Source organism: Fringilla coelebs, assembly GCF_963513975.1.
Source record: "Fringilla coelebs genome assembly, chromosome: 3".
NCBI classification, from domain to species: Eukaryota; Metazoa; Chordata; class Aves; order Passeriformes; family Fringillidae; genus Fringilla; species Fringilla coelebs.
In genome coordinates, this window is record NC_140030.1 from 70,305,982 (window position 1) to 70,317,523 (window position 11,542).

At 38.2% G+C, this 11,542-nt stretch overlaps 1 protein-coding gene across 1 annotated transcript; it reads left to right on the forward strand.

Moving 5' to 3' along the window:
- Nucleotides 1–3,910: 3,910 nt before the first annotated feature.
- On the forward strand, nt 3,911–10,444 carry GNG4 (G protein subunit gamma 4; the record flags this gene model as incomplete). Its single annotated transcript, XM_084202562.1, has 2 exons — nt 3,911–4,015; nt 10,316–10,444. Exons 1-2 carry the CDS (start codon nt 3,920–3,922, stop codon nt 10,442–10,444), a joined length of 225 nt encoding a protein of 74 aa, XP_084058688.1. The 5' UTR covers nt 3,911–3,919.
- Nucleotides 10,445–11,542: the final 1,098 nt, after the last annotated feature.

Below are 11,542 nucleotides of genomic sequence, written 5' to 3' on the forward strand. Positions count from 1 at the left end.
GTCCAGGAGAGGGACACCAGGATAGCAAGGGGCTGGAGCACCTCTCATATGAGAAATAGCTGAAAGAGTTGAAATTGTTCATCCTAGGGAAGCAAAGACTCCGGGGAAACTTACTGCAGCCTTTCAGTAATAAAAAGATGCTTAAAAGAAAAACTGGGACATAATTTTTATCTGAGCCAGTTGTGAAAGGACAAAGGGTAATGATTTTAAACTAAAAGAGGGTTCAAACCAGATGTAAGGAAAAAAATTTGCCAGGACTGTGGTGAAACACTGTAAGAAGTTACCTAGAGAAGTGGTGGATGCCCCATCCCTGGAAACATTCCAGGTCAGCTTGGATAGGGCCCTGAGCAACTTGTTACAGTAGATGTTCCATTGCCTTGAACCAGGTGATCCTTAAAGGTGCCTTCCAACATAAACCATTCCATGATCCTGTAGACTGGGCACCCAGGTACAATATAAAGATTACTGTGCCTTCCTGTGGGACTAAAGGCCTGGAGAATACTTGGACAGTTTTAGAGGAGTCATCTTAAGAGAGAGGATCAGATCCATTTGTTAGGCTGCAGCCTCAGATGAAACACATCCTTTGAGAGGGTGTTTGAAGGAGAGGCTTCCTCATTCCAGGGGATGGGTGTGTAATAGATTCTCTTGTAATTAAAATTTCTGTTCTCTCCAGAGCTGTTTTCCTAAGTAACAATTTTATTTCATTAAAGACTATTAAGCTTAAGGTTATTATCATAGGTCCTAAGGAGAGCAGAATCAAGTGTTATACAAAGTTTTGTGTGCAGCAAGGATTATTATCATAGCCTGGTTTGAAAGTGGGTACAATCAATTCTCATTTTCAACATCACACCATATGTAATAGGGCCTTGAATGATGCAAAGATATGTACTGTGTTTGCAGAGAGTGAGAGAAGGTAGAGGTATATGTAGCTTGGTATGTGAGGAGAAGTCAGTCTCACAAAGTTATGGAACCCTACCTGTCTGTAGGAAATTAAATACTTAAATGGATGCTAAATACTTCCAGAAATATAGTAGTTAAATATTCAAATGTATGTAAAGGCCAAGGTTGGAACAGGATTTGGAACAGAACAAATGTTTGTGCTTCAGAGTATAAACAAACCTCTTGCTGGGGATAAGTGGAAATTTTCTCCCGTGTCTGAAATGCCTAGTGCCAGCCTCTTTTTTTAATTTTAAAGTTCTTTTTTTTATAAAGCCTCATGTTCTGGTTGTTTTTGATACTGTGAAATGCTTTACTAGTCAAGATATATATTTTCTTTTTTTAAATTTTCCGATTTGTTGTTTCAGAATATAGGTAAGGATATATTATCTTTGTGGCATTGCTTTAGAAACACGGTTTGAATTTTTATAAGCATTTTTATGCCTAATAGCCTTTTCAAAATTCTACTATGGACTTAACTCAATCCTTATTCTGTAAATGCTTAAACACTGGCTGGAAGTACTATGAACACCCTTCTTCCCAACATTGTTGTAGCTAGTGACAGTTCAAACTGTCTAACTCTAATGTTTATAGTTTTTACAGTCTTGAGGGAGTGAATTGCCAGAAAAGTGTGGGAGATCTGGAATTCTCTGGACTGTTCAGGGAGTTGCAGTTGCTTAATTCAGTTTAATTTAAAAGTTTGTGGCAAATGTGGAAAGGCCTCTGACTTGATTTAGCTTTGACATTTTTGACTTTGTGATCACTAGTAAGGTGGAGATGATGAAATTTAAATTACTCACTCTTGTGGAGGTATCATTTTGTAAACAAAGCTAAGTGTGTTTATTCTAATTTTTATGGATAGGTTGATTCTTAAAAGTGATGGGATTGAGTCAAACAAAAAGTCCAGAGATGAGCTGTAATTCAGAGCCTCTCCTTTTGTGAGTGTCTTGTACCCTTTTCTGCTGTTTGACTTTCCACTGCAAGTCAAAACACATCTCAGAATGGATTGGAGGCTGTGGCTTGGTTGTGGATTTTTGTACAGTACGTGGCATTTTATGCAGAGCCAGTTCCTCCACATGTATTCAGTCCTGTGCCTTGTAAGGAATATGAGTTAAAAAATTGTAAACAAAGATGAAGATAAAGAACCTGCTGTGTTCTGACACGATTTTATTTCATCAGAGCACGCAAGGGGGAAACTTGTGTTCCATTCAAATGACACATGTATATGCAGAAAGCCTGTTCTTTGTCTTGGCATATGCTAAAGCTCTTGTTTTGTTTCTTTTGTTTTAGTATATTTAAAACTAGCATTTCCCTACCTTGACTTGTACTAGACCTAAAAGAAAAAGATTCTATTGTTTCTTCAAATTAGTGTTGAGCATGGCTCACCATAGCATTTGTATTACACCATCTATTTTACAGCACAGGTTACTGATTTTTAGAAACAGTTTGTTTCATACCAGGCTGTGAGAAGAAACAACTGTCTTTGACTTGTCTCTGAGCATTTGTGTTTTGCAAAATTAAAGTAGTTAAAAAATTATTCTCCGTTCTTTCTGTACTATGGATTGTGTACTTCCCATGAGTCTAACAGGGGCATTCACTGTACATACAGGTTTTTTAATAAGAGCATTTCCAGTGCCCTACTTTATATTTCTTGTTTGTATCTTACACCCCAGGGACTGGATCAGGTAAGCTATCAAGGTTCAAGAAGGGAAGTTTCTGTGGTTCTAGGTCTTTGCTTCTTATCCAGAAATCGGCTGGAAGTATTCATTGTGAAGGTCCTGAGCCTAAAACTGCATTGGCAGCAGTGCAAAATGCCTCCTTGTGTGTGTGTTTTTCTCCTGTGTCCCATCTGCCTCTCACACTCTGTGTCCTGTGCACTTTGCTGAACTTTGTATTGGTTTCTGAGGCTTGCTGCCAGACTCATCTGGCTGCAGGTAGCCCTTGTGGTAAGGACCATGGGGGAATGTTGCCTGATTGAAACCTCAGCATCCAGTCTTACTAGGTAGTACAGCTAATGTCTGGGACCTGTCCAGGTCATCTGTATCCCATCATCTTTCCATGTGGCCTTAGTCCAACCTCCAGTGACTTCAAAGCAGTGACTGTTCCTTGTGCTGGGCCAGCACTGCACAGGGGTGTCAGCACAAGGGGGTCTAACCTGCAGACCATCTGGCACAGATGTTGTAGGTTAGTCAAGGGCTGAAGGTGAGTGTCTCGACTCATTTGGTAACAGGGCTGAGGACTGCTGGATGTTGAGCTGATTTAATCCCTCAGGGAGGAGCAATGCAACAGAACCAAAGGCTGCCATACCTCACCTAGATGTCCCTTCCCAAGAGCCACAGATCTCTTAAAAAATAAAGTGTCCTGTACTGTACAGCATACTGTACTTGGTTTAGTCATCTTTAGACTTTGCTGGGGTGTCTAAGCAAAAAGTTGGAAACCTCTGCATTATTTCTTCTTAGTCTGTTACTTCATTTCTAAACTTCTTCTTTTATCAATAGTCAGAATTCTGACTCTATCTTAAAATTTCTCCCTGATGCTTGATGAGAGTGGTGTGGCATTAATTTCCACTGCACACATTTCTGAGCTTATTTTGATGTTTCTAGGTGTAACTGGGGCGTGGAGCCAAACCGTGCAACGCCTGCAAAGTCTGTTTGTGAACAGCTGTTCTGCGTTGGCAACGTGAACCGGGGCAACCATTTTCACGCTGAAGTCATGGTCATGTGCTCTGCATTTGTGTGTCATTTGCAGGATTCAGGCGGAATGCTGATGATCGGGGATGCAAATATGTAATGCAATAAAGTGCCATGGAGCTGGAGCAGGGAAATAAATGGTGTCTGCTTTGTATTCGTGACCAACAGCCTGGCAGTGTTGATGTGGTGGGCAAGGGTTGGTCAGAGTTCAGATAACTGTCCTCTCAGTGATTGCTGCATTTGCTTCCTGTTCTTTAAATGGTCTCAACTTCATCTCTTCCAGGAAAAACAAAATGAAGGAACTAGTGTCAAACAGTACAACCAGTATTTCTCAAGCCAGGAAAGCTGTGGAGCAATTAAAAATGGAAGCATACATGGATAGAATAAAGGTAATCTTAGACTTATTGTTGATATTTTGAATTCACTGACTAGTCTGTGGAACAGCATGCCCTTAATAATGCAGAAATCAAGAATCTGTGTTGAGCAGTAAAACAATCTTCAGTACTGTGAGTTACATACCAACTCATAGGTTCTACTGTAGAGATTTCCAAAGCCTGGCTTCAAGTCTGCTTCTGTGTGAGTATCTGTTACATTTGTCAAAAGTGGTGTTTTGTGAAAAGTTTAAAATCAACTGGTAGGTGCATAGGTGGCCTTTGTCACTTGTAGCTGAATATAAGTGCAGCTATGGTCTCTTGGTTTTCCTCCTTTAAGAATTGGAATAAGTCTTAAAGATACTGCAAAATTTTTGAATAATGATGAGACAAGCTGAATTGCTTTGCTTTGTTTCAGTGCAGACGTCATTGTGCAAAAATTGTGTACGATTGCAGTGTGCAGTTATGATTCTTCACACTTGATAACGTTGTATGTGAAGATTTGGTTTCATCATGCCTCTTGTGGATTAAATATTATCATTAAAGGCACTATTAACAGAGCTTTTCAGTTTTTTAAACCAAAAAATCCTGTGGATTATTCTTGTATGTCATTCTACTTTCCACTAGGCTAAAATTTTGTGAAATATCAAGCACCTAGAAGCTAAAAATGCCATAGAACTTTTTAAGAAAGCAATGCTCATTTCTTTTGCTCTCTTCCTCTGAAAATAGAGAATAATTATTTCTATAAAAAACCCAATCCTTACAAGGAAGAAGTTTTTAGTCTTTCCATCTTTAAAAAGTAATGCACTGAAATTACCCAGTTCTCTACAAACAACTGTAACTGAGTTGTTACAAACTGTAACTGACATTATTAAGTCAGTAGGACAATTTTAAAATGTTGTACATTGAAATCTTCATGTAGTCTTAACTCAGTCTGTTTGTCCATCCATCCTGTGTGCTGAAAGTCTGCATGTAGTCAGCATGGGGACAGTAGTACAGAGTTATGATTTTTAAAATAGTCTCAGATCACAGACTCACCAGCTGGAGAAGTAATATTTATAATTCAGAAATGTTAGTACAATTCACATGAGTGGTCAGTCTTGCTCATATGAAAAAAGACATTTCAGTCACTGTGTTTTGTGGCAGCTTTCAGCTATGTCTTGTAAGACCACTGGATTTGCAAAAGTAGTTTCTCTATTTCGTAGCATGTCACAAATTCATCACATAACCTGTTCATGGGGACAGGTGTTTGCTTCCTGCAGTACAAGAAGGTCTGCCTTGGTTAGTCCCAGCTCAGGTCATATTGCAGCTGCATGAACAGAACTGACAAGGGAGGGTGTGGGCGGCGGAGGAAAGGGTTGGAAAGATACGGCCCAGTTTACTGGCATTTGAAATTGTTGATTCTTAGTAGATTGCCCTAAACTTGCTTCCTCGTATGCAGTGGTAACTGTCATGTCCACATCATTAGGTCAGTTTTGCAAATAGCTCCATTAGTTAGGTGTATAACATTCTTAATTACATGTGCAAGAAAGACATAGCTGCAAGAAAAACATAGGTTATTTTACAGTCAGTTTAATTAAAATGAACACTGTTATTACAAATGTGGCAGACCTAAAAAACAGGTAGCTTGAAAGTGCAATTATTTCACTTTTTGAAACAGCCTGGGACCAAAAACACACCAAAGAAAATCTGGCATGTTTCAGAATTATGAGGGCTCCAACACTAACATAAAACAAATATAAGTTTTCAAATTGCCTTAATTTCTGGAATTTCTCTGAATAATCATATGAGGGATTGTGAGAAGTGGTTGATGGGCTTTTTATTCCTTCAAAATCTGCTTAGCTCTTTAATCTTCAATCAGTTAAGTGTGTGTTTCAGCACAGTCAAATTTTACCAAGAGACCTTCCAGTGGTTACAACAGGGGATTTTGAGTTCTCAGAGCATTACTCTAAAGGTAGATAAATGAACTTACTTCCTTTTTTTCCTAGTATTTTGCATCTGATTAAACTAGTTAGACATTTAATAAAAGATTGGGGCTTTGCAGATAATTTAATTATACCCTCTTTTGCAAATAGCCATAGCCAAGTTGTTATTGCCCCAATAGCCAAGACCACTCTGCTAACATGGAAGAGGTGCCTGTGCTATTGACTGGGAAAATCAGAAGTTCCAGTTTATTTTTCTATACAGAGGCACTTTGTTTCCAATACACAGTAGCTGCCATAATCAGCAAGAATTGGGTCTACTCAATTAAAATGCTGTAGTTAAAAGTATGTTGATAGATGCTGACTCCCCACTATGTTCTGAATTTTTCAACTAATTTAAGAAGTCCTGTTAAGTCCTCTAGCCAGTCAGAGCAGCAAAGAAGGGCTGTGTTCTGAGGTTCCACAAAGACAACTCGCTGCTGAGGTGTAAAAGAAGCAGGACACTCGAAAGAGGAGGATGGAGTTATTGGTGTATTGATTGGTAGTTGGAAGGAGGATTACTGTGGGTTTTTTTATAAACCATAAGAATGCCAGAAGGATGATAACTGAACCTGTCTTACCTGGCAAAGGAACAGCTAGAGTTATAAAGGAGAAGTAAGTAGGAAGCTGGAAACGCAGATTCCAAACTAGGAAACACCAAAGTAAATCAGGTGAACAGTGGCCTCATGACTAGTAGAATAATGTATCTTCTAAAGATGCTAGCAGCAAAATTGAGAAAGCAAAGTTAGTGTTGGAGTTTATCAGAGTTGTCCTCAGAATAAAGCACTAGTTAATCTTCTCTTTGCAAGCAGAAAAGCAAGAGTCCTCTGACATTTAAGACCCTTGGCATATCAGTTATCATTCAATTTTCTTTTTCCTAAGGAAGATAGGAAGTATTCTTAACTGGTCCTGAATAGTGTTGGGAGACAATAGTGAGAATGCCAATAAATGTGTGTGAATGTCTTTGTTTTAGATGTAACGGATAAGCAGAGTGGGTGTTGTAGCAGGGATGGCAATTAGTCACAATCCATGACAAGGCAAAGACATTGTAATTGTAGCATTTTGCCCTGTCACTGAAGCTTATAATTATTAGTGCAGCTAACAGGATGTACTAACTCTGGCAGTTTTTATCACCTCTGCTATTCTGAAATATAATGGTAAAATTTCATAGTCCTCCTGAGACTAATTCTTTAAAGCATCAGGTTGAGTGATTTGTTGGATTTTTTTCCCTATTGTTAATTTGATGACCAGATATGTTTTTTGTGAGGGTAGAAGTAATTCTACAAAAATGTGAGATCAGTGTGATGCCTATATACTCCATCTTTTAATCCATACACCTGAGAAGATTTTTTTAAAAGGAGATGTTAACTTTCTGATAGAATTCATCAATCAAACTGGAGTCTGATTTTTTTTCTTTAGCCACTTCTACAATATGTATAAATTACTTTGAATTTGCAGACCAAGCCGTATTGCGTAGGAAAGCTGACATGATAAATGTGTTCGCTTCATTTGAATATTCAAATCCCATGCATTTATTTTAATTCTTAGGAAAAGCTATTTTGCAGCTGTCCAACAACATTCAGCTACAAATAACCCCAAAGGCGAGTACCAGCTAGGATAGACTGGGCTCCATTCCACTCCTCCCACGGCACAATGGGACGCTCAGCACATCGGTGTGTGCAGCACAGCCCGCAGCCCTGGCCGCGGGGCACCTCTGGGTGCTGTCTGTACCAAAGCAGCCATCCCTGCCAGAGCCTTGGTGCCATGCTCAGGGCACAGGCCTTCCACCACTGCTCTTCCCAATAATGATACTGAGCAGGAAACTTGCTGGAGGCAGTATTGTATTTTGCTCTCATTTGGGCCACAAGTCTGGCTTTGCCGATGCCGCTCGCAGCCGCAGGAACTCGTGTTTTCATTGCTCCTGGACTGTGATCAGCTCATTTAACTCCCTGTTGTGAATGGTCATTATTCCACTGTGCAGGCCTAAGTTACTCTACTTTTAGTGAAGAAATGGTTATAATTCACTTTTTTTTATGATTACTGTAATCCCAGTGGGAGGATTTTTCCTCTCAAAACCTTTTATTTGTTTAAAGGATGAAAATACATGGTCTAGTGCAGGTTTAGTTTGTGACAAAGATCAGTTTCTTGTTGCAGGTTGGTTTTTAAATAAATTGTACTATGGTTTGTTTAAAAGCAAACTAAAATGTAACTCAAACAGTATGACATTGAAGGAAGGGTTTCTCTTCACAGAAAGGGGTGATGGGGCATCGGAGTGGGGTGCTCAGGGGGGTGGTGGAGTTGCTATCCCTGGAGTTAAGAAGAGACTGGATGTGGCACCAAGTGCTATGGTCTAGTTGACAAGGTAGCGTTAGGTCAAAGGCCGGACTTGATCATTCCAAAGGTCTTCTCCAGCCCAGATGATTCTGTGAATGTGTTACTCTGCTTCACAACATTCTTACCAGCATTACAGGACAAGCTAGATACAAAAATGTATGCTGAGCTTTTCCTAGTGAAACATCCTTTTTTTTTTGGTTATACTACATCAAAGCACAGTAATATGTAGAGAAACAGGAAATTATATTATTGGGTTTCTCCCTCCTAAGAATGTGGTCTGAAATTGTACTTCTATTCCATTGAATGAAAAACAATATACTTGGGCTGATGTTGCTTATCCAGGCATGAAACGAACAAGATCATTACAGGAAAATAATTCAAATCCTTTGTAGTTTTAGGTCTATAACTTTCAATATATTTTTGTTTTACCTGCTTCTTTCTTGAGAAGCAGTGGTCGTTGTGAATCTCTCTTCTGATTTTTTAATTTTTCTGTTTCACCTGTGCCCAGCAGCCTTCTCTTCATATGTAGTGTCTCTGCCACCTTTTTGTCTTACAGGCCAATTCAAAGACAAACTGATTTTAAATAACCTTAACACTCTTATTTCCTCCATTAGGGGGATAGTCTATACTGGGGTACCAACCACAGGTTCTCTGTAGGTTTAAGCATTCTACAAAGACATACAGAAATAAAAAATAAAGAAAATAAAGAAATAAAGTCTGTAACCGTCTTCAGAAGTTCATTCAAATTTCATGCAAATTCTGATTCAATACCCCTTGACTTCACAGATCTAATCTGAAGCCTACAATAGGCTGGGTTCGTGTCAAAGCGAGCAGGGCGTGGGGAAGCTTAAAGCAAACACTGGGGACACACCTGCTAGAAAAATACCAGAAATGGAATTTGTTTCTTCTCTTCATTCTGTTGTGCAAACATGCTAACTCCAGTGTTTGATGAGGGACAAGCTGTCACAGTGCTCAGAGAAAAGACTTCTTTGTAAAGACTTCAGAATTCATTTTCTCAACTATCAGAATATTGAAAATGCAATAATTCACCAAAGCAAAGAGATACAGATAGCTGTGAATATCTTACTGACTCATCAGAACAAAAAAAACCTGTATATACTTTCTAAATTCTTGAAAAAAATTGAGTCACTATGGCCTACTGCCACCAATATTATTATGGCACAAAGCTGCAAAAATTACAAGGTTTAATATTCCATTTTTCATTTACTGCAAAATAGCTTGCATTGCAAATATTCAACACATTGCTACATTTTTGTATGTATTTGTATTTTTATAGACTTTTCAGTAAGCATAAACCCATCTTCTGAATTTGGAGACTTGAGAATTGTTTCTTTTAGAAGTATAAAAATATTATGTTTAAAAATATTAAGGTAGCGCTCAAATTTAAATGAATGCTGTGAATAAGGACTACTTACAGTAATTTACTAAGCAGAAGACATTAGTCTTGCTTCATTGAAAAGAGCAGCATTTAAGTTAAATAAGAGGTATGACACATGGGGTTCAAGTTTTGTTCCTGATTTATTATTTCTTTTTAATCCCATGGTCATGTGCTTAAAAAACTTTTTATTTTGCAACCAGAGGAGCAGAGGGTAGGGAGAGTGTGTGTGGAAAACCTTAAAACCAATGAGTGGGAGTAAGAGCTGAAGCAGCTTTCTCTACAGAAGGAGACACTTCAAGGAGAATCCTTATTGCTTATGGGTGGTTAACATATAAATGTTTTAATGACTATGTGCTCCTGACCTCCTTCTGATGCAGAGGAACAGCTCAATGTGGATGATATTGATCAATACCATCTATGTCACTATGTTAGATAAAATGTGTGTAAGGATTACTAGGCCTGGGAAGAGCAAATCGAGAGATGTGTCTAATATTTAAAGGATAAAGCAATCTACTCCCTGTTTTACGATAGCTTCCGTTATCATTTGTTCTGTGAAAAATATTTATGCAATTCAGATTGGTTCAGAATTAAATGTTACAGTAGTTCTCTCTTCTCTTCTATTAGGTATCCAAGGCTGCAGCAGATTTATTGGCATATTGTGATGCACACATTGGAGAAGATCCCCTTATTATTCCTGTACCTGCATCTGAAAATCCCTTTAGGGAGAAGAAACTCTTTTGTACTATCCTTTGAGTCAGTTTTCAATTAAAAATGTCATCTGCTAAAACTTGGTATCAGTGTTGCATGCTTTTAGCATTTTTTTCCTCAGATGTCAACACTTACCCCATAACTACAATATTTTTGGAAGGTAGTTCAATTTTGGCTAAAAAACCCCCCTAAAATTAAAAAAAAAATTAAAAAAGAAAAATTCAAGGTAATGCTTATCTTTCAGAACAATGTACAAGTTTAATTTCAGTACTTCATAAACATTCTTTTGGTCTTAGTGAAAATACCAAGTACAGTATCAAATTGTAGAGATCTTTGCCAGTAATAGATTTTTCTGGGATCTAAATGAGTCATGTCAATTCTTGAAGCTAGTTTTAACATTCTTATTTTCTTTGGAAGGTGAATTCAATTGAATTGCCTTTACAAATTTCTATCTAAAGAGAGTAGTACTCAAGTAGCACTATTTAGGAAAAAGTCCCAGTGATTTACAATGTTTAGAGTGATTGGTCTTATACAGTAAGTGGTGTCTATAAATATGTTTTCTGAAGACTGTTTTTTCTTGACAATCCTAGTAAAAACAATCCTAGTAAAAACAATCCTAGTAAAGTGCCATTGTAGCTACCAGCAGAATGAAGATGTATAGTTACACATCAGGATTGCATCAATAAAAATGCAGAAAAATGTGGTTGCATGTATCTTATTTTGAATGATAATGATTTAAATTATTTAGAAAGTAAACTGAACTGTGCAGTAAGTGTTCCTGAGGGTTTTAGTGGGAGGTGTAAAACTGCCCTGAACAGCACAGGGAGGGGGAATTACATTTTCTGAGCAGCCCATGCTTTTGCATGCTTTTGCCCATGAGAGTAGGACTTTATGGGGATGTAGAGTAATGGTAAATAAATGTTGTTCTAGGATATGCAGCGAGACCACTGTGCTGTTGACAGCCACTATGTTTGTACATTTTGTCGCCACAGATTAGTTAAGTTGTCAGCAAGTAATTTGTGGAGGTTCTGGGATGTTTTTTTTTGTTTCTACTTTAAAGTGTAGTGAGAGGAAAAGAATGAGGTGTGAAATAAGACCGCCTTCTTCATGAAGTAAAATTGAGCTCGTACAAGGCACCTGATG